The 23361-nt window shown below is 39.6% G+C and overlaps 1 protein-coding gene across 5 annotated transcripts in view; it reads left to right on the top strand.

Moving 5' to 3' along the window:
• FNDC3A (fibronectin type III domain containing 3A) overlaps window positions 1–23361 on the top strand; it is a 194057-nt gene that overhangs the window by 161569 nt on the left and 9127 nt on the right. For all 5 annotated transcript variants that reach the window (XM_067563102.1, XM_067563103.1, XM_067563099.1 and 2 more), the window contains 9 exons: window positions 823–941; window positions 2160–2265; window positions 2650–2825; window positions 3890–4003; window positions 7439–7588; window positions 10832–11115; window positions 13697–13906; window positions 15239–15405; window positions 18467–18594. In XM_067563102.1, the coding sequence (XP_067419203.1) occupies window positions 823–941; window positions 2160–2265; window positions 2650–2825; window positions 3890–4003; window positions 7439–7588; window positions 10832–11115; window positions 13697–13906; window positions 15239–15405; window positions 18467–18594 (1454 nt within the window). The remainder of the gene's footprint in view (window positions 1–822; window positions 942–2159; window positions 2266–2649; window positions 2826–3889; window positions 4004–7438; window positions 7589–10831; window positions 11116–13696; window positions 13907–15238; window positions 15406–18466; window positions 18595–23361) is intronic.

Here is a 23361-nt window from a genome sequence, read left to right as displayed (position 1 = left end):
TGAAATCCAGGTAGATTAAATCTACTGCATTTCCTTTGTCTAAAAAATCAGTTATCTTCTCAAAGAAGGAGATTAGATTGGTCTGGCACGATCTACCTTTTGTAAAACCATGTTGTATTTTATCCCAATTATCATTTACCTCTATGTTTTTAGCTACTTTCAAAATTTGTTCCAAGACCTTGCATACAGTTGAGGTCAAACTAACAGGCCTGTAGTTTCCCGGATTGCTTTGTTCCCTTTCTTAAAAATAGGAACTATATTAGCAATTCTCCAGTCATAGAGTACAACCCCAGAGTTTACAGATTCATTAAAAATCTGAAGGATCTCCAGTTACAAAGGGTGGATAACTTCTTTTTTATCTTAGATGCTGCTAGCCCCTTCCTACTGCTCAGGCATCAGGCTGGTTTTATGAGACTTTAATTTTATGAAGTATTGTCTTGCTGTGTAAAATGAATTCATATAAAGTATCTTTTCCATGGGCTCTTCTGACTATTATTTTTCTTCCATCTATTTAGTTATAATGTTATTACTGGACCAGTAAGCACATTTAAACTGTTTTATTAAATACAAATTATACATCTTAGTTAATGGGTATGCCAGGTAAGGGAGATATTTCACTTCAGCAAATCTACACAAATTTGTCTAGGAAACTATCCTTATGAGATAATTAGATCATTTCCAGGAAACTCAAAGCAAGCTTTGAATTTGTCTGACAAACGACACACACGTTTGTTTAGTGAAGCTAGGACACCTGCTGTGTCTGATATTGAAATGCTGAAAATTACACATTGGTTCATTGCACACTAATTCTTAACCTTTCAGGGAACAACTGGAACATAGTATACAGTGGAGCTGCTAGGGAACATTTGTGTGATCGACTAAATCCAGGCTGCTCTTATCGCTTACGTGTATACTGTACTGGGGAAGGAGGGCAGAGTGCGGTAATATTATCTGATATTTTATATATAAATGTGACACTTGTGGAAAACCTCTTTAGCTTTAAGAAAGTCTGATGGTCAAGCTATGAACATCAAATGTTGTAGAATAATCATACAACAATATGTAAGGTAATATCTATAATTGGGGACTCAAGAAAAATTTCAGAAAATTTTGCACAAAGTTTAGAGTTTCTGCTCCTGTTTCTTAGAGAAATAAAATGTGAATATTTCTCTGCCAACAAATGCTTTACTTATTCCATCTATTATTCTAATGTACAGAAAACACGACAATATAATTGCCCTACTTTTCTGATGTGATTTATTGGAAATAATGAAACTTTCTTAAAGCAGTATCTGTTTAACTCAGCATAGTAGTGTGAATATTCATTTCTCCTAAAGCCAAATCATCATCCTAGCACCCAGTCTGAATAGCTGGGCTGAGCACAAGTGGAGGTGGAGCAGGGAATGAATGTTTCCTCAGGCAACAGAGTAGTGCTCTGCAGACACCTCTGATCCATGTGTAACAATGTGTATTGGCAGATCTGCACAAGAGCAGAGCATTTTGCCTGCCTTTGCCTGAGCATATGCAGGGCACCCTTGTGGAATAGGATTCCATGCTGCACAAGGATTATGATGTGCATCCCTGCGCACACCCCCAAATTGGAGGTGGAAGTTTACTGCATGTTAAATTATACAAAGCAGTGCAAAAGTGGACAATTCAACTATTCTATCAAAAAAGTATTGTTACTTTTTGGTAACAGTTTTTACTTACTTTCTCTTTCAGACCTTGTCTACAGCAAAAAATGTAACGGTATAGTTAAAGTGGTACAACCTCTAGTACGGACACAGTTATAGCCATATAAAAGTGATTATACTGATAAAACTTATTCCAGTATAGGATGGGGAATAAGCTATACTTGTGCAAGGCACCTTTATACTGACATAAATATATTTACTACCAGTATAACTTTATCAATAAAAAATCACATCCCTACTCAACGTAGTTATACCGGGGCAAAAACTGTATGTATTTTCCAGTGTCTCTGGTTTTGTAGATCTCCTAAATTGAGATCTGCATGGTAATATTTATCCAAACACCTTACTGATTTTTATGAAATTTATTAAATTTATTTGTAGTTCAAAGTATTCTCATTTTCTTCACGAGTTAAGGTCAAAATGTATCCGATTACATTAAGGTTTTTGTCAATTTTTCCTTTATAGGTATCTGATTCTTTACTGGTGCAGACACCAGCAGTGCTTCCTGGTCCAGCCCAACCTCCCAGACTACAGGGTAGACCAAGAGCAAAAGAAATTCAGCTGAGATGGGGTAATTGTTATTGTAACTATCCTCTAAGGCCAAGTCTATGCTAGGAGTGCTTTACCAATGTTCGTATATCAGTATAGCATGCCAGCAAAGCTCTCTGAGTGTGGATGCATCTATACCAACAAAGCTGTGCTTTGTACTAGTGTAGTAAAACCACCCCCCACAAATGAAACAAGCTATAGAGGTGAAAGAACAGCTTTGCTGGTATAGCTACATCAACACTAGGACTTCTGCCAGCACAGTTGTGTCAGTCCAAGGTCACAACTCTTCACGCCCCTGACTGACATAGCAAAGCCGGCAGAAGTCTATAGTGTAGATATTGCCTAAGAGATCAAAATGTGCTGATATGTTTTTAAAACTACATAAGCCTTTTCCCTATTTTTTTAGGACCACCTCAGGCAGATGGTGGCTCACCTATTACCTGTTATGGTCTGGAAATGTCTCCTGTGGAAACAGACGAACACAGAGAGGTTTACCAAGGTTCAGATGTTGAATGCACAGTAAGCAACCTTCTTCCTGGGAAGACGTACAGCTTTAGACTGCGAGCAGCTAACAAAGCTGGGGTAAGCAGGCAATCTGAAATCAAACAAGTTGCGTAGAGTGCAATTGTTGTTATGCATGTTACTCTTTCAAAATATTTAGATATTAAGAAGTTTTGTCATGCAGATTCTTAATATAGATTTAATTGGTTCAAATGATCTATTGCTGCACTATAGGGAGCCAGCAGTTAAAGTCCAATTTGTAATAAGCCTGGGTTGTTTGGATAAAGGAAAGAGAAACCATCTAATTACTACTTAAATCTAAATGCTAATGTTGATAATGATGTAACATTGATTCAAAACTCTGTACAAACTTTAATAAATTATCGTAGCACCCCTGTGAAGGAAATAGGTAGATGATTTTATATACTGTGGTTTTGCACATTGATTGTTGTGTGTGTGTTCCACAGCTATAGGCTTTCTGGAACATAGCATTTTCTTACATTTTTTCTGTGCTGTTTATCTAACGTACTTTACCAAGTGTAGGAAAATGTTCTCTGGTTCCTTATATTTTTAACTTTAAGCTTACATTAACTATTTTAAAATCAACCATTGCTGAGTGGGCACCTCAGTTCAGTTAATGTTGTTCAGGAGTCCACCTCACCAGAAACCTTTATCACGATTTTCTCTAGTTGGTAATGTTGGCAGAGAAACAAAAGGTTGAATGGTCATGGATGCTGAACTACTTTCTAATATCTAGAGGAAGAATTATAGTTGTAGCCTATTATTTGGAGTCTTCTGTTTCCTTTAGATAAAAATAAATACACAATTGTACAATATTTTCTGTTACAGGTTAGCTGTCATATATAACTTGGCAACTGCAACTTACAGAGCAATGTTCTCTTGTAAGTTACAGAGTGTAAATTGTCATGTTTATTCTTACTGCAATAAATAGGAAGAATGGTGTGGTAGTTCTGACAAATGCTCAAACACTGAAATGAACCCTGAAGTCACAACTGTCATCTTGTAAATTACAGTCACACAATATTTGATGCTGAATGTCAAATTCTAATACTGATAGACAGCTACTGTCAGCAAAACTTTTATTTAGAAGCATGGTACTAATTATGTTAATCTGTTTTTAATAGTTTGGACCCTATTCAGAAAAATGTGAAATTACTACAGCCCCTGGACCACCAGATCAATGCAAACCCCCTCAAGTGACATGTAGATCGGCAGCATGTGCACAGGTGTATTGGGAGGTAGGAATATTTTGTTATGCTGTGTATTTTAGGCTTATTTTATGTCTTACTGTCTTTGCCTTTTATATTCTTTTGTCAATTTTTAAAAACCTAAACTGTAGCAACATTTATAAAGACAACATTTAAAAAACCAAAACAGAAACAAACTTTCTGATTGTCATCTTTACAGTGAAACTTAAACATAGCAATATAAAAGTCCTCAAAGCATCTTTGCCATTTCCTTTAATACTATATTTGTAACTAAATGATCTATGCGTATTCAAACTCCAACACACAATGTCCTCTTGTTCTTTTGTTTTTATTATGGGTTTTTCACTGTGTGTATGAATTTGATGCAGGTTCTTTTTAATTTTTTTAAGACAATTTGTTTATCTTCCTTTGCAGAAAATCCAGATAGCTACAAAATACAAATGACTATTTTACACTCACCACCTTTCTAAGCTGATTTATACTTTATATCATCACATCAGTAATAATGTTAAAAAGGGTCTATCCGACTTTCTATTAAACCCCCAACTGTCAGGTGTGTGATTTTTAGTAAGTAAAATAAATCTCATCAAGACTAACTTTGAAAAAAAATGTCTCTGCAGAGTCAGGGAGAGACTCTTCACTTTTTAAAAAAACGTGCTTAATTGGGGAGTTAGCATTGTAATGTAGAGGAATGCAAAAAGGCTCAAGATTTTAAGATGCATTTTTGCATCTATAGAATATTCATTTTTAAAAAGCAAAAAATTATTTAAAATACTTTTGCACAAGGCCACCTGGAGAATTCATATTATATAACGTGGTCTCATTGAGCATAAATAACGAACAAAGTAAGCATTGGATGAAATCCCACATTACAGGAGGGAGCTGGTAGAAATCTCTATTTTTAGGTTACCTAACACTTTTCATTAAAAACGTTCTTGAAACTTTTTTTTTTTTTAAGACTCTCTAATACTTTCATTGTTTGCAACAGGACTTGAAAATTCAGCAGGGAGAAAGTCCTGGGGCCAGAGAAGTGTCTTTTATTTTTCCCATGAAATTCAGTTCTGGTTAGCTGAGATAGAAAAAAGATACATTTTTGAAAGTCACCATTTTCTTCTGTCATTTGCATTGCCAGCCAAATTTTGGCAGCATACTAAAATAGTAACTGCACAAGAAGACTCTAATCGAAGACACCATGCTGCACTGGGAACAAAGCAGCAGCAGCACACTGCCCTGTGGACTCAGAGCAGGCAACCTCCCCCGGAGAGGGGAACCCCCTCACGGACAACAGCTGCTGGATCTAGGACATGGCCCCAGTAACCTATCCCCCCTCTGGGGTTACCACATGGGGAATGAGCTCCATACATGCCCTGAGAGAGCAGGGGAGGGAGACCCAGACTAGCTCTCACTGACCATCCCCAAACCCAGCGTGTGGCCTCTTTCCTGCTTCCATCCCTTCTGTTATTATGTCCTTCTACTGACAGCTAATGTCATTAATTCTGTAGCTCAAGCTGTGCTAAAGGTTAAGATTTCAAATCATACTGATGGTTGATGATGGGGGAAGTTGTTAAAGTTACACATAATAGAATTTCTTTTTACTATTTTCCTTTTTTAAAAAAAAACCTAGGAAATTACATACAAAAAACTGTGTTAAAAGAATAGTTAGTATTTAGATTTCAAAGTCAATCACTCAGAAGATAGGAAGTGCCAGAATTAAGATTGCCTGTGTAAGTTTAATTCATCACACTCATGTGTATGCATTAGGATGCAGTCTTTAATTTCATAATCACATACATATTTTTGCACAGGCCCCAGGCCCCCCTGTTCAGTGCACAGGATGGACACTGCTCTGGTGCTGAATCATTGTGGTATCTAGGGCTGTCATGTGTTGGACACTGCCTCATTTGCTGCAGAAATAGGAAGGTGTGTAGTGACTAAGGCAAGGGATTGCAGGAAGAGAAATGATGGTCTCATGTTTAATGCAGGTGAATGCCTCACAGAACTCTGTTCTATCCCTGCTTCTGCCACAATCTTCCTATATGATGTCACACAAGTAATTTGAACCAAAATTTTAATTGTATGTTCCTCATTTACTGGGTGCCTGACTTAAGATATCTGCAAACTGAGATGCAGAAGTGCTGAAAGTTCGCAAAAACAACTTAAGATATTGGGAACTGTGGATTCTCAGCATCTCTGTCAATGAGGCAGTTTGGTCTACAAGAATGTGCACAGCACTGAGAGTCAGGAGGTCCTGAGTTTTAATCCTGGCCCTGTCACTGAGTCACTGTGTGTCTTCAGTCAAGCCTCTTTACCTCAGTTTCCCCATCTTTTAAATGGGAAAGTAATTCTATCATCTTGTAGTTGACATAAATTAATTATTGTATGTGCAACACTTAGATACAGTTATTATAAGTACCATGATTGAAAAGACCATGAGAAAAATAATTCTGTGTTGGTCGTAGGCTTTGGACAATGTGCAGCAAATAAGACATGGAGCCACTAATTGAAAAATAAGAATAAAAATATTTGGACAGCTGCCTCATTCCTTGATTGTCCATTCTGTGTCCTGAATGATGCAAAGGTCCTCTGAAAACGGTAGTAAATGATCATGTATTTAAAGATTATACATACCCACAAGGGAGCAGAATTAAAGTTTACATAGCCAACCTAACTTCTGATGCATCCTAACTTTCTAGTGTTTGACTTTGCAACCTAAAGGTTTTTTAACAATTTCTAATGTAATCTATAAATAGGCCTCTTTAGTCCAGAATGTGCCACAATCTATTGTAAATTATTGAAGAGAGAGATTTCTGCCAATCATAGCTACAGGACATCAAACATTACCCTTTCAAATGCTGTTTATGTTCAGTCATACTCCCTTCTCATATAGGCCACTTCTTAAACTTATTATTCCCTTTAAAAACACTGCCCTGGTGCAGTGATTCATTATAGCATGCTCCCAGTGTGAACTGATATCTTGGACTGGTAAATTCAAGGAAGAGGTAGCATTGCACTTTCATGTCCTCCATGAAAGAAGAGAATAATTTTATTTCATTATTTGTAATCTAGCCCTGTGAGAGAAATCACTTTAAAGTATATTCCACACTTAATAGATTTTATGATTATCACTTAGTGTCACTTCAGTATTTAAGCAACTGAAAAAGCAGTTATCTGCTCCACATACAATACTCTGCCACCATGAACATTATCTATTAGTATATTAATGTGCTCAAAACCAATAAAATAATGCAGTGTTTTGCTTGTACTGTAACAAACTGGAGATTGCAGAAGCTACCATAGGGTGACTTGTGAAAATGTAGTTTCTAGAGCTTTCTGGCCTACTTTTATGGCTTAAATGCTACGTTCATTGTCTTACTGTTTTACAGGGAAAGTAGTCAAGATTTGGTGAGCTTAGTCTGATTTTTATTCAATGAATTTAAGTCCTAATTATTTCTGTTAACTTTAAAGGTCCCAGTAAGTAATGGAGCCGACATCACAGAATACCGTTTGGAGTGGGGCAGTGTGGAAGGATGCATGCAGATCTGTTACTGTGGGCCTGGACTCAATTATGAAATGAGAGGACTTTTGCCTGCAACTGTATATTACTACAGGGTTCAGGTAAAGAGGAAGAATTACTGTTGGTATCCTGCTATTCACAGATCTTGGTGTTTCCATGAAAATTTATTTTACTTTCTCAGGGAAGGAGAACATCAAAGTGGAGTGGAGGGAAACAATCCCATAATTAGGACCCTCCCTCCAGATGATGTCATGATATCCTCTAACTGAGGATACCTCTCCAGGGAAGGGAATCCCCGTAATTAGGAAGAGACAGGTAATAGTAATCAGGGATTCGATCATTAGAAATATAGATAGCGGGTTTGTGATGATAGAAGAACTGTATGGTGACTTGTCTTCCGGGTGTGAAGGCTGTAGATCTCTCAAGACATCTAGACAGGCTTATGTGCTGTGCTGGGGAGGAGCTGGTGGTCGTGGTACATGTAAGTACCAGTGAAATAGCGAAAGGTAGGAGATAGGTCCTAGAGGTCAAATTAGGCTGCTAGGTAAGAAATTGAAGTCTAGCACCTCCATGATAGCATTCTCTGAAATGCTTCCTGTTTCACCCACGGGGCCAGTAAAATAGGCAGAGCTGCAGGGTTTCGATACATAGATGAGGCGATGGTGTAGAGAGAAGCGATTTAAATTTATTAGGAACTAAGGAACATTTGGGGAAAGGAGGAGCCCTACTGAGAAAGGATGGGCGCCACCTAAACCAAAACAAAGAGATTATCTATGGATAGGAATTCCATGCTTAAATAATAAGAGTATAGCAGTAGGGATATAACATAGACCACCTGACTGTTATGGTGATGGCGATTATGAAATGCTCTGGGAGATTAGAGAGGCTATAAAAATAGAAATCAATAAAATGGAGGATTTCAGCTATCCCTATATTGACTGGGTACATGTCACCACAGGATAGGATGCAGAGATAAAGTTTCTTGACACCATAAATGACTGCTAACTAGTCCCGGAACCCACAGGAGGAGAGGAAATTCTTGATGTCGCCTAAGTGGAACACAGGATCTGGCCAAGAGGTGAATATAGCTGAACCACTTGGTAATAGCGACCATAATATAATTAAATTTAACATCCTCGTAAGGAGGAAAACACCAAAGAAGTCTGCCACAGTAGCATTTGACTTCAGAAAGGGCATCTACATAAAAATGAGGAAGCTAGTTAAATAAAAATTAAAATGTGCAGTCAAAAAAAGAAATTAAAAGTGCAAGCTGCATGGAAACATTCTAAAAAAATCATAATATAGGCTCAAATTAAATGTATCCCGAAATTAAAAAACACAGTAGGAGGACCAAAAAGTGCATAATGGTTAAACAACTAAGTAGAATAAGTGGTTAGAGGCAAAAAGGCATCCTTTAAAAATTGGAAGTTAAATCCTGCTGAGGAAAATACAAAGGAGCATAAACTCTGGCAAGTCAACTGTAAAAGTATAATTAGGCAGGCCAAAAAAAGAATTTAAAGAGCAACTAGACAAAGACTCAAAAAACTAAAGCAAAAAGGTTTTTAAGTACATCAGAAGCAGGAAGTCTGTCACATAGTTAGTAGGGCCACTGGATGATCGAGGTGCTAAAGGCGTGCTGAAGGAAGACAAGGCCATTGCAGAGAAGCTAAATGAATTCTTTGCATTGGTCTTCACTGCAGAGGATATGAGAGAGATTTCCACACATTCTTTTTAGGTAACAGATCTGAAGAACTAGCGTAGGTTGAGGTGTCAATAGAGGAGGTTTAAACAGTAATAAGTCACCAGGACCCAAGAGTTCTGAAGGAAATCAGATATGAAATTGCAGAACTACTGACTGGTATGTAACCTATCATTTAAATCAGCTTCTATACCAGATAATGTGACACCAATTTTTTAAAAAGGCTCGAGCAGCGATCCTGGCAATTGCAGGCCTGTAAGCCTAACTTCAGTACCAGGAAAATTGGTTGAAACTATAGTAAAGGACAGAATTATCCAACCCATAGATGAACACCATTTGTTGATTAAGAGTCAACATGGCTTTTGTAAAGGTAAATCATGCTTCATCAATCTATTAGAATTCTTCAAGGGGGTCAGCAAACGTGGACAAGAGCGATCCAGTGGATATAGTTCACTTGGACTTTCAGAAAGCCTTGACAGGGTCCCTCACAAAAGGCTCTTAAGCAAAGTAAGCAAGAGGGACTTTACAAAAGGGAAGGTCCTCTCATGGATCACTGACTGATTAAAAGACAGGAACAAAGGGTAGGAATAAATGGTCAGTTTTCACAATGGAGAGAGGTAAATAGTGGTGGTCCCCAGGGATCTGTACTGGGACCAGTGTTGTTCAACATATTCATAAATTATCTGGAAAAGGGGGTAAGCAGTGAGGTGACAAAATTTGCAGACAATACAAAATTACTCAAGATTGTTAAATCCAAATCTGACTGCAAAGAGTTACAAAGGGATCTCACAAAACTAAATGACTGGGCAACAAAATGGCAGATGAAATTCTGTGTTGATAAGTGCAAAGTAATGCACACTGGAAAACATAAATCCCAACTATACATACATAATGATAGTAAAGGGATAGTTAATAAGACAGAAAATATCATAATGCCACTGTATAAATCCATGGTGCGCCAACACCTTGAATACTGCGTGCAGTTCTCATTGCCCTATCTCAAAAAAAAGATCTATTAGAATTGGAAAAGGTACAGAAAAGGGCAACAAAAATGATTAAGGGTATGGAACAGCTTCTGTATAAGGAGAGATTAAAAGGACTGGGACTCTTCAGCTTGGAAAGGAGATGTCTAAGAAGGGATATGGTAGAGGTCTATAAAATCATGACTGATGTGAAGAAGGTGAATAAGGAAGTGTTATTTTACTCCTTCACATAATACAAGAACCAAGGGTCACTCAATGAAATTAATGAGCAGCAGGTTTAAAACAAACATAAGGAAGTACTTCTTCACACAACACACAGTCATCCTGTGAAACTTATTTCCAGGGGAGGTTGTGAAAGTCAAAACTATAATGGGGTTCAAAAAAGAATGAGATAAGTTCCTGGAAGATAGGTACATCAAATAACTGTTAGCCAAGATGGTCAGGGATGCAACCCCATGCTCTGAGTGTCCCTAGCCTCTGATTGCTCTGCTTGCCAGAAGCTGGGAATAGGCAACAGGGGATGGATCACTTGAGGCTTGCCTGTTCTGTTCATTCCCTCTGAAGCACCTGGCATTGGCTTCTGTCAGAAGACAGAATACTGAATTAGATGGACCATTGGTCTGACCCAGTATGGCCATCCTTATGTTACTTTGCATTTTCAGGCTGTGAATGTTGCAGGCGCAGGACCTTTCAGTGAAGTAGTTGTATGCAAGACGCCAGCCTCTGTACCTGCAGTTGTGACCTGTCTTCAGGGGAGAAGTGAAGATGAAGTGGAGAATCCACACTATTCGCCTTCCACATGCCTTGCCATAAGCTGGGAAAAGCCCTGCGACCATGGTTCTGAAATCCTTGGCTACAGCATAGACTTTGGAGAAAAGCAGCCTATAACTGTTGGGAAGGTTTCGAGCTATTTCATAGACAATTTGCAGCCAGACACAACATACAGGTATGCTGTGCAAAGTGGTGTGGCTTCTTTACTGTTTTACATAGAAATAAAATAATCTATTGCCTTTGTTCCCACATTGCTTCTAATCACTACTGCCCTATCAAAGTATTACGCTATGGCTACACTACAGCTTAAGTCAACGTAAGGTATGTCGCTTAGGGGTATGAATTAGCACCCCCCAAGCAACATAATTTATGCCAATTTAAGCAGTGTGGACAGCACTATCGGTGGGAGAGCTTCTCACATTGACATAGCAACCGCCATTCACAAGGGTTGGAGTAATTAAGCTGACGGAAGAGCTCTCTCCTGTCGGCTTAGAGCGGCTACACAGAGAGCTTACACAACTCTAAGATGTTTAGTGTAGCCGTAGCCTTAGTGTGTAGCAACAGTCAGAAAAGAGACTATGTAATAAAGTCAATAGATCTGGTCTGTGGTCATTCAGTTGTGTCTACCAAGTTTTTACCCCTGTTAGCATGGCAGAACCAATACAGTTCTGGAAAAAAGGAACCTAATTCCATTCAGACTCATGCATCAACTTCGTATTTGTTAACAAAGCTCTGATCCCAAATTCAAATTCATTGAGACTTTGTTGTCATGAAACCAGCTATACTAGTGTTGCCAAAGTATTGAAAAGAGACAGACCCCTAAGGTATCTGTCAAAGTAAGTAAGATCTGTGCATGGTAGGACTATACATCATTTGGTCCGCTGCGTCCATTTCTCATTACGGTTCATTTCTGATCCAGTGGCAGGTTGTTACATAGTGTGATGCAATTTCTTTATAGCTGGTGGTGATACATCTAGGCACAAAGAGCATAACTTTGAGATCCCAGGCAGCATCTGCAAAATTGATGGTTACAGAAAACATCCTTTTCCTTGTAAATTGGTTAAATTTAATGTAGAAATTATTAAAAGATGATGAACACAGAATTCCACAATGTCATTTGAGTCACTTTTAGAATATAACAGCTTTCTGTGCTTATGTTACAAACACAGAACCTCTGCATTAAAATATATTGAATGAAATCTTGATTCCATTGAAGACAATGGCAAAGCTCCCACTGACTTCACTAGGGCCAGGATTTCCGTCATCTGTATGATATTCAACATTCTAGACTGCCAGGACAACCCTTAATTATTTTTTAGAAATAAAATACTTTTGTGTCACAAGTAGTTTTAAAACTGTTACATTAGTAACTGAAAGAACCATTGCTTGGCACATTGAGAAATTGTTTTTAAAAAAAATGTACTGAAGAACTGGAAATTAACACTGCAAAGACCCACAAAAGACCTTTAATCCACAAAGATACTTTTATATCACAGAATTGATAAACTCTGCCAGCTTCTTGTGAAAATAAACAAAACTCAAATATGTGGTCCCCAGTGCTACAGTGTGCTAATAAATTAACACAATCAACATTAAACAGTTCTGTAGGGATATATATAAGGAATTAAATAAGTGCACACAAATGGATCCCAACATTTTGAAAGTGAGGCCTTCAATTGTTCAGAGTTCGGATTTTTTTTTTGTTTTGTTTTTTGCAGTTGCCCCAAACATTGATTTTTTTTAAAGCATTCAGACATTAATGTATGCTATTTTAATGGAAAATGAGATGATTTAGAGTCATAGATTGTTGGCCTAATAAAGGGCTGCCTTTGAAATCCATAAAGCCTGCAGCTATGTCTCCTGATTTCTATACCCTTTAAATGTCAGGGCTATTTTCTGCTTTTGTTTTGTAAAAATAAGTTTCTAATCTTCTTTGTTGAGTACAGACCTTCAAACTATAAACCTGTTCATGAGATTGAAAGTTTTCAAGATTGACTTCCCAAAAATCACAGATTATTCCTGGTTCCTACCACAATCACAATAGGCTGCTAGTCCTCTGATTTATTTCATTTTCTGTCCCTCTTTTTTCTTGTGGATCCCTTGATAATTCATTGTTTGGAGTGACCAACTGGGCTGCTGCCAGTGATACCAGCACCATTGCAAGCTCCAAGCAAAAGAAAAAACTGGTGGCAGCCTGAATATTCCCTTCCATTTTTAATGAATTAGTTCAGTGCTAGGAGGTTCTCAAAACTTCTCTCTGGCCATCCCAACACTCTTAAGGCTGGTCCTAACATGGATGTTTATTATCAGAGAAAGCTGAATATTTTTCTGTTGCTTATTATTTCATTTATCAGGTATAACAAAAATATGCAGAAATTGGAAGATCATGGCTTTCTATAAATATAAGTTATATAAATATATGTTCTTGTGCTCAACTAGGATCATTTGATGTCCCAGGATCCAGACAATAGAACTTTTATTCCCTGTCATTATATGAAGTTGGCCCTTAAATTAATATTTTTTATTTTTAATAGACTAGATTGTTTAAAGTACACAAATGCACATTCATGAAATTTATGACTTAAATCCAACAGCTCTTAATATTAAGAGACATGTGTATCATAAAAAGTATCTATTCAATGACCTTATTATTCTCTGTTGTAACACCCATGAATATAAGTGCTGGAATTAATCAGTTACCCTTTTAAATCTGTATCCATGTTTATATGGATTTTTTTTTTCTTTTTAATTATTAGAATACGCATTCAAGCCCTAAATAGTCTTGGAGCAGGTCCTTTCAGCCACACAATAAAACTGAAAACAAAGCCACTCCCTCCTGATCCACCTCGCCTGGAATGTGCTGTATACAATTCTCAGACTCTCAAGCTGAAATGGGGAGAGGGGACTTCAAAAGCATTAACTGACTCCATTCAGTACCACCTTCAAATGGAAGATAAGAATGGAAGGTTAGTACTCATATCACTTTGGGCCCTGCATTTACAAGTGGTGGTGTTTGATGGATAAGGAATGATCAGAACGTCATAAGTGGAGGAAGATTCCATATGTTTGGTTTAGTTTTAAATGAATTTAAGACGTTTTCTATTTTGGGAAGAAAAGGGGAGAGTCTGATGTTCAGCATTAGAAGGTTCAAGAAATTAAAACTGAAGAGTTTTTCATAGCGAAGGTTCAACATGAAGAGCTTGATGTGGAGATGAGATTGCTTGTGCCACCATGCTCTTTAGTTTTCTTTGGTTTTGTTAAGTATTTGTGTTGATTAAGTCTGATCTAATCTTTTTAACTTGATGTGCCACTTGAAGATGGGGGAGGGTAGGTGAGTTCTCACCTTGTTGCTGCTGTCTTTACAGGGTGAGGAGGTTAAGGAATTAATTTTTACTTGCACCACCGCTCCCTAGATAACAGAACACACAATACCACTGCACCACATACACTACCCTAATATGAGCATATGATAGCTTGAGAATGGGACAAAAGTAGGGATCTACGAAGTGGAAACTGCCCTGACAGAGGGAGAAACAGAAATGGAGATCCACAAAGCAGGGAATTCACCATCGCCACCAAAGAATAATTCAGGTTCAAGAACTGCCTGCACCCCAACTCTCTTCCCCCCCACTCAGAAATGAACAGGAGTAGAACAGGGTGACAAAACCTCATCACTGTCTCTGAGACAAAACCACTGCTGTGTATTAGAACCCTCAAGACTGAAAATCAAACAGATGGGCCAGTGAGACCAACCTGCCCCACCGTCATGACACGAGAGTGTGGCCAATCTAAAAAAAGCCGTCAGAGTAGGACAACAATGTATGTTGCAACTGTGACAAATCCCTCCCACGCAGATACGAGGTTTAGGCTACAGCACACCTTTCCCACAAAAATGTGGAAGAGCAATGGGAACCACAGAGATTGGACCCTTTCTTAGAGCTAGTGAGGAGTATTTCTGAGGTGCATAGCTGACATCCAAACTCACCCATTTTTGAAAAGCAGGATGATGGGGGAGCAATGATAATACTAGCACCACATACTAAAACTAATCCAGAGCAAACTGCTCTCTCCTTTCCCCGCTCCAAGAAGAAATGTCACTGCTTATTGAAAAGTAAACTCATTGTTCTCTATTACTGAAAGACCATTGGTTAACTTGGAAATCAGTATTTGTGAGCTTCTCATTAAGTTCCAGGAGCTTTAAAAAAAAAAAAAAGTGAATTTAAAACAAAAATAGAAATTATGCAGACTACTTTGGAATCTATTTCATCTGTTTACATAAGCACTATTTCCACTTTCAGGTTTATATCCTTGTACAGAGGACCATGTCATACATACAAAGTACAAAGACTCATTGAATCAACATCCTACAAATTTTGTATTCAGGCTTGTAATGAAGCTGGCGAAGGTCCACTTTCTCAAGAGTACATTTTCACGACTCCCAAATCTGTTCCAGCTGCCTTGAAAGGTAAGCATTGTATTTTCACTTATTGTCATTTAACTGTCTTGACATTTTTCTCACTACTTAATAAATCAGTACTACTTGTCCTATTCAGTATAAACAAGTTTGCAGTGAAGGGGCAGTGCTGAGTAATTTAAGTCCGAAGTTGAAGTTAAGGTTTTTTAAAGATTTCTTTAAAAACTGAACTGAATAGAAAGGTCTTTGTAATCATATTTTATTCAATGAATTCTTTTTGATGGGGTTTAAACAATTCCTCTTTACTGTGCATTAAACAAACACATACACCGTGGCATGCAGAACTCCATGATGGGTGCATTCAATGTGTAGATGTGAAGGTAGCAGCAGCAGCTTCATACTTAATGGGATGTTGCATTTTTCAGTTAAAGCAGGGTTGACAGCCTTTTGTCGGGCTTGAATGCAAGTCACCACAACTGTACGTCTGATACTATACGCTTAGGGGACAGATTTAATTTTCTGTAAGGTCAGAAGTAAGTTTGTTTAGGCATTTGTAGTAATATTCCTTTTGGAAGTGTTAGGGCAGGAGTCTAGCATTTTTGGTGTCCTGGTAGCATGGCTGGGTCATTAGAGTGACCATACATCACATTTTGGCCGGGACAGTCCCTTTTTTAAGCCCTGTCCTGGCCATCTCAACTTTTTTTGGGGGGGAAGCAAAAGTGGGGTATGGAGGAACGTGTGGGGATGCAGGAGTGACTGGCAATACCAGCCCTGCGCAGGAGGGAGGCAAGCCTCAGGTGGGCAGCAGGCAGGGCTCAGGCCAGCAGCGATGTCAGCCCCAGCCCCGCGGGGAGCAGGCAGGGCTTGAGTGAGCAATGAAGCCAGCCTTGCACAGGGGGGAGAGGAAGGCAGACAGGGCTCGAGCAAGCAACAATGTCAGCCCTGTGCTGGGGGGAAGGCAGGGCTTGGGTGAGTAGGGATCAAACAAGCGGCTCGGGAGCAAAGCAGGGGGGCGGTGTCGTGGCTCAGGCTAGCCCCATGCAGTGTCCCATTTTCCCTTTGGGAAATATAGTCACCCTAGGTCAGATCCATCTAGGACACCTACAGACCAACTTATATCAGGCCCCTTCCTATGTCATCATTTGCGCCTTCCTTCCTTTGTATTGTTGAGGAATTTATAAAATTACTTCAACACACAACCCAGCAGCACCCAATCTCTTCCATTGTCTCACACACAGTCTCAGACTCATCCCACCTCCCAGCTCTCACTCACTGTAAGATTCTTCTTTCTGTATTGGGAGAGGGGATTTCTTTTCACCCCCACAATCAAGGGCAAAGGAGATGGAGCAGCAGTGGGGTATCGTTTTCCCGGTCTCCTTTGGATATCAAGGCTTGTACTCTTCTTTCTCTTCCTCCTCTTCAGGGAGTGGAGATTACTCTTCTTCTTTCCTGTCCTGATGCAGCCATTAGGTCATTTGACATTATTTGTTATCATAATTTTTTTCTTTTTGTGCCAGTTGAGAAAATGTTATCCATCAAAAGTTGACAAATAATATTTTCAATATCCGTTCCCAAGATATATGTTCTGCAGCTAAACTCCAGCGCGTTAACCTTTTTATATATAGTAGGTGTTTTTTGGCAGAGAAAAGAATCTGCTTAGCAGAACCTAAAGGTCCCCAGAAATTACACTACACAGGCATCTTCCCCAGTGTGGAAGAAACTTTACTTCAACACCAGCAATTCACCTCATAGGTCTGCAGCGTTGGGATTCCCCTTTTGCACATCTCCACAGCTGTGCAAGGAGGAAAACTGCTGCCCCAGATTTCCTGAGGTCTGTAGTAGAGGAATTCTGATGCTGACCATCTTGGTGTCCAAAAGAGTGGAGCTTCTGTGGGCCTCCTAAACACACAGGGATAGAGTTCCACAAATAGTTCTTTGCATGCATTTCTGCCAGGGTATAATGACCTGTGCACATAACGCAGTATGCTGAAATTTGCTTTACTAAGATGTTTGGATGTATAAAGGATAGGATGAAGAATAATACCCAAAGTAGTAATAATGCCTTTATATAAATCAATGCTATGGCTTCACCTGGAATATTGTTTGCAGTGCTGGTCACCCCATCTCAAAAAAGCTATTGCAGACCTGGAGGGGATTTAGAGGAGGAGCAATAAGAATGATCAAAGGTCTGGAAAATTTCTCATATGAAAAGATATAGGAAATATTGGGACTATTTACTTTAGAAAGGAGATTAATAAAATGGGACATGATAAAATTATATAAATAATGAACAGTCTAGAGAAAGTAGATGGGGAACTTATGTTCTCTCTGTCTCAGAACAAAAAGAAGAGGCCTTCAGTGAAATTAAAAGGTGGGCATTTCAAAACCAATAAAATAAAATATTTTTTCATACAACGTGATTAAACTGTGGAACTCACTGGCATAGGAGGTCATAGAGGCCAAGAATTTAACAAGATTCATAAGAGACTGGACATTATTATGGATATCAAGAATATCCAGAGATATTATAATTAATGAGAAAAAAATTGTGGAAGGGATTTTAAACCTTTATTTCAGGATTTAAGTCAATCTCTAACTATTAGAGACCAGGAAAAGATGATGTGGGGTCAGATTATCCTGTCTCCACCTAGTGCAGGGTTCTTATGTTAGCATCTGTTTCTTGCTATTGTCTGAAAGAGACCAGACTAGATGCTTGAGTATGGCAATTCCTATGTTCAGACTGGGTCAGTTGATCTCAAACTGCAATTTTTTATCTAAATCTAGTAGCTTAACACTCCTCTACAATAAAAGCTCTTTCAGACTATATTCTTCATAACAACTAACCTTTCTTATGATATTCATTCATGAGAATCATAATTGTCCTTGCTTCCTTGTGGAGGTAACAAAACAACATGTAAGCATTATGTTCCTTATTTATGCAGTGTTAACCAACATGAGAAGTTGACAGGAAAAATATCTTTGCACTTAAATCTTTTGTTTCTGTGTTTCAGAAACAAAATACCATAGAGAGTACAGTTTTCAGATTAGTGGAAACCACTAACTAACTGGAGACTATAAACAGTTAACTAATGTACTTGTTTTTTTCCTTCAGCACCAAGAATAGAGAGAGTAAATGATCACACTTGTGAAATCACATGGGAGATTTTGCAACCAATGAAAGGTGATCCAATTATTTATAGTCTTCAAGTCATGGTGGGAAAAGACTCAGAATTCAAACAGGTAAAGTTCATTTTAAAAGTATAATATGTTTCCGTGAAGAGTATTGGTAAAGGTTAATTGAAATTAAAGAATGTGCAGGTCAAATGTTACATTTATCATCCATTGTGATTTTGTGTTAAAAGCTAATACTCCAGATTTCCTCTTCTAAAATGTTTACAGAGGGAAAACACTTCAGTGATAAGATGTGATAGTTTCAGACTTGAAATGGGGCGTATATTTTTAACAGTGAGTGTAATTAACCATTGGAACAGTTCATCAAGGGTAGTGGCAGATTCTCCATCATTAACAATTTGTAAACCAAGATTGGATGTTTTTCTAAAATGTATGCTCTAGGAATTATTTTGGGGAAAATCCTCTGGCCTGTGTTATATAGAAGGTCAGACTAGATGATCGCAATGGTCCCTTCTGGCTTCGGAATCTATACATCTGTATTGTACAGATGAGTCATCTTGAATACTACATACAGTTCCTTGCACCTAAGGGTCAGGAAAATGTCCACTTAATGGGAGGAATTGAGAAAAGGGAAACAAACTAATTAAAGGGATGGAAGCAAGTTTTATGAAGAAAGAATAAAAGAACAAACTAGATGTTCACTGTACATCATGGACTGTTCAAGAAAAGCTACTGATGTTCTAGAAAGTTTCATTGTGTTGTCTGTGGTGTACAGAAAGCACAGTAGAACAGACAGGCCCTGCCCAACAATAATTGCATAGGCAGTGTAGACACACACAGAGGAATATTGGCTTGGGGGAAGCTGCTCTAACCCATTCCAATCAGCCATACATCCCCTTCCCCGTGATAGGGCATGCTGCAACCACTAGTGCCAAACAGTTAAGAGGGTATTTTAATTTCAGGTTTTACCAAGTAGATATGCAGTTTGAGATGCCGAATAACAAAATAGGCTGCTTTTAATAGAGGATGCACGATACCACCTTAGCTTCTGATGTCTTTTACTATAAACTCTCAGAAAATTGACATATAATTAGATTTGTGAGCTCTGTTTCACACTATTAAGCAAGCAGGTTTCCTTCCAAAGAGGAAGCACAATTAAATTTTGAGATACTGTAATTTTATAATGGGCCCAAATTAAATAAGTGTTAGCCCTGTGTTTTGGTAGATTATGCACCTTATTGGTCTATAAATCAGTATCTACAGTGTAGTATTATGTACTGAAAGTCTAATAAAGAGAAGTAAAATACAAGTCACACGGTAGTTAGTCCAAGGTATTTATTATATTGCAGTGTAAATATTCTGTTTATTGATTTCATAACTTTAAAGTTGCGGATGCAGCATTTCATCATGTCAGGAGAGCTCATTAAATGTTGTTTAATTGCCTCTAGAAACAGAGTTGGATTGTTTTTTAATAAGTGATGCATGTTGCCAATGTACTGTGAAAGAAAATAAGATTACCCTTAAAGCCTAAAACCGACACTGAAAGAACAAACTGTGTGACCACATGTGCCTCTCTGTAATTATTTAGTTTAGTAAATGGAGATAGATTTTAAAAGATAGCATTAACTTGTAAAAACTGTCACTGGAAATTAAAGTAGGGCACTGAATGGAAACAGAATATTAAAAGTGTTTGGATATCATAGTGAGAAGCCCTTTTGAAATACCGAAGATAGAAACGGTGTGCTTAACTTCTCATTACAAAATGTATAGTGCTAGATCTTCAGGTGATATGCATTAGCAGAGCTTCAGTGGAGCTATGCTGATTTACATGAGTTGGAAACTGGCCTGTAATGTGTAAATGAACACATGCATTCAATTAAACCTCTTAGAGCCAGATTCTCTTGTCCATTAAGGCTGCTTTGTGCTACTCCAGCAATATAAAAAAGTGGCCTAGTCTACACTTAAAATTTAGGTCAGCACAGTTTTGGCAGTCAGGTGTGAAAAATCCACACCCCTGAGCACCATAATTATGCAGACCTAATCCCCGACATAGTTGCATTTAGGTCGACGAAAGAATGCTTCCATCAACCTAGCATTGTTCAGGAAGGCAGTGTTCTACAGCAACAGAAAAACCTCTTCCATTTACAGAGGCTGTGTCTACACTCCAGGGTTATGCCAGTAGAGCTACAGCACTGTAGCTATGCTACTATAGACCCCATAGAGTAGACATGGCCAGCTTTAACACCTGCTAATAGAGGAGCCCCTGTGTAGGGGAATCCTGTTGTGGCATAGGTGTGCTGTAGGGTTTCCTATACTATCTGTCTCCCATCACTTGGTGTAGGAACTGTGTCTGGGAAAAAGGGGAATCTCCAGGGTGTCTATATATGCTAGCAATCTCTGGCTGTCAGAATGGTCCCTTGAGTTTATGGGCAGCCAGGTGTAAAGTAGGACAGCTGTCAGCATAGCTGGATCAGACCAAAAAATTGGCCTTAATGCAATGTGAAATTTTGGTTATTGTAACACTTTATATAGCAAGGAATGAAAAGAGCACTCAAGTACTACTTTTACACCAAGCATATTTAGTTTGACAGGTTTATCACTTTGTTAGCATACACTACTGTACTGTATTTGCTCTGAAAATATATTATAGCTATATGAATTCTGAGTGTGCATCTGATTAATTATATTAGTTCATAAAAACATCTTTAAGTCAAATTTCACATCAAGACAAGCAAAACATGGGCACATGAGTTGTTTAGGGTTATTAACCTCTGAAAGAAAGCAGTTATTTATGCAAGTGAATTAACACTGTAACACTATCCAGACCTAAATCTAGAAAACAGATTTTGATTATTTATTCCACCATTGAGCACATTGGTAGTAGTATGCATTTATTTGCTAGATATTGTTTAATACTATAATGAAATCAATTATAGGTAAGGTTAAGATTTGTCACGGTTATTTCTTCTTTGAGTGCTTGTTCATGTCCATTCTGATTTAGGTGTGTGTGTGCGCCACATGCATTGATGCTGAAAAAAATTTTCCCCTAACAGTATCCATAGGGCCAGCTCTAGCGCTCTCTGCAGCGGTGCACTTATGCACTCCCATATATGGCACTGCCGGCCCCCCTCCCTCTCAGTTCCTTCTTACCGCTCGTGACGGTGCTGGAACAACTCTCTTGCTCTTGCAAGTCTCTGTTTTTTTTCCTAGTGGCGTAGCTGTTTTTGGTGTATATATTGTTAAGGTAGTTCTTAAAAAGTAGTTTGCTAGTTGTTAGCTCATTAGTTAGCAAGTTCTCAGGATCAGGGCATGTCCCGGTCCCTGGGGTTTAAGCCCTGCACTTCATGCAAGAAGCCTATGCCACTGAGCGACCCACATCAGAATTGCTTGAAGTGCTCGGGGGAAGCCCAAGTCTCCGAGAAGTGTAAAATCTGTAAGTGCTTTCACCTGCATACTAAGAAGGACTGGGACATTAGGCTTAAGGCCTTCTGATGGAGGTGGCACTCCGACCGGCATCAGAGCCGCGATTGGACTCAGGACTGAGTACCGCAGCATCGACAAGAAGTGCCCCTCCGGGAAGGAGTACTCGTCAGCACAGAAGTCAGCTAAGAAAAGTCCGGGAATGCCGGAGTCCATTCGGAAGGGGTCTCTGCCTAAGCAGGCATCAAGACCAGCACTCACACCGCCGCCAACTCCAGGGAGCAGCAGAGGGCCATGTCACATATTGGTTTACTCTATGCCTGAGGCGTTCCAGGCAATGAAGGACCTTTTGGCCATGCCGGTGCCACCTACACCTCATGAGGGTAGGCCTTCACACTGAGGGATGGAGCTGGGGGTCTTTCAAAAGAGAATTCAGCACAGCGCCTCCCGTCAATTGGTCGCCGCTCACCAGCCTCACGTCACTTGTCTGATTCTTGACACCGGTCTCCAGAACCGCACCAAGAGACGTTGGGCACATTTCGATCTCCAGATGCTAGCTGCCAGTCCCCAGAGCATCAGCACCAACCTACCAAGCGCCGGCATTAGTCTTCAGAGCCCAGTGGCTCTCAGAACCCACAGCACCACGAGTCCCCGGCACACAGCAGATCACTAGAGCCCCAGCACCGCTCAAGTCCCTATAGAAAACTGAAGGACAAGACGCGGTCAAGGCATAGCCAACGCTCTGGCTCTTGGCACCACTACCCAACGCCAAAACCCCCATGTACCAAAGTGGGGAAGCATACAGGTCACCGGGGTATACCTCCTCAGAGTCGGAAGTAGAGGTCATTGCCCCTCCGAAGGGGTGGCTAAAAAGCCCCCCATGGCCTTCCCCATGCCACGGCAGATAGGGTGTGGCCCCAAGGCCAATGGTCTAGACACTTGCAATATTGGAACCCCTGGGGGTCCCTCATTCTGCGGTGCCATACCTGATTTTGTCCACAGCAACTTCAGTGCCACACTTGTCCAAAGATCCGGCCCTAGATGTCGACTCAGAGCATGAGAAGTCACTCTCAGGAAGCCCATCAGTGACCACCCTGACCAGGGAAGAGACTTTAACTGCACCCCCCAGCTACCGGCCTTCTCCTTTCCTCACCTGATGAGGCAGTAGTAGGCCCTTCTCATGCTGCCCCACTGGATAACTACAGGTCGTACCAGGAGCTGCGAAAGTGGGTTGCGGCTAACCTGGGCCTCAGGATAGAGGAACTTAAAGAGCTGGTCGATGAACATTTTGGCGTACTGGCTTCTGCAGCACCTTCCAGGGTGGCCCTCCCGGTGCAAGAAGAGGTAGTGAAGCTGGCTACGGCTCTGTGGCGGATCCTGGCATCTCTGCCCCTCCCATCCCCCCCATCCAAGCGGGCGGAGAAAAAGTACTATGTTCCCGATAACGGTTTTGAA

The sequence above is a fragment of the Emydura macquarii genome, unplaced genomic scaffold (genome assembly GCF_026122565.2).
Source record: "Emydura macquarii macquarii isolate MOO-44397 ecotype Brisbane River unplaced genomic scaffold, CSIRO-AGI_Emac_v2 contig_2473, whole genome shotgun sequence".
In the NCBI taxonomy this organism is placed as follows: Eukaryota; Metazoa; Chordata; order Testudines; family Chelidae; genus Emydura; species Emydura macquarii.
Note: the sequence above shows the minus strand (reverse complement) of the source record. Positions and strands in the feature narration are given on the sequence as shown.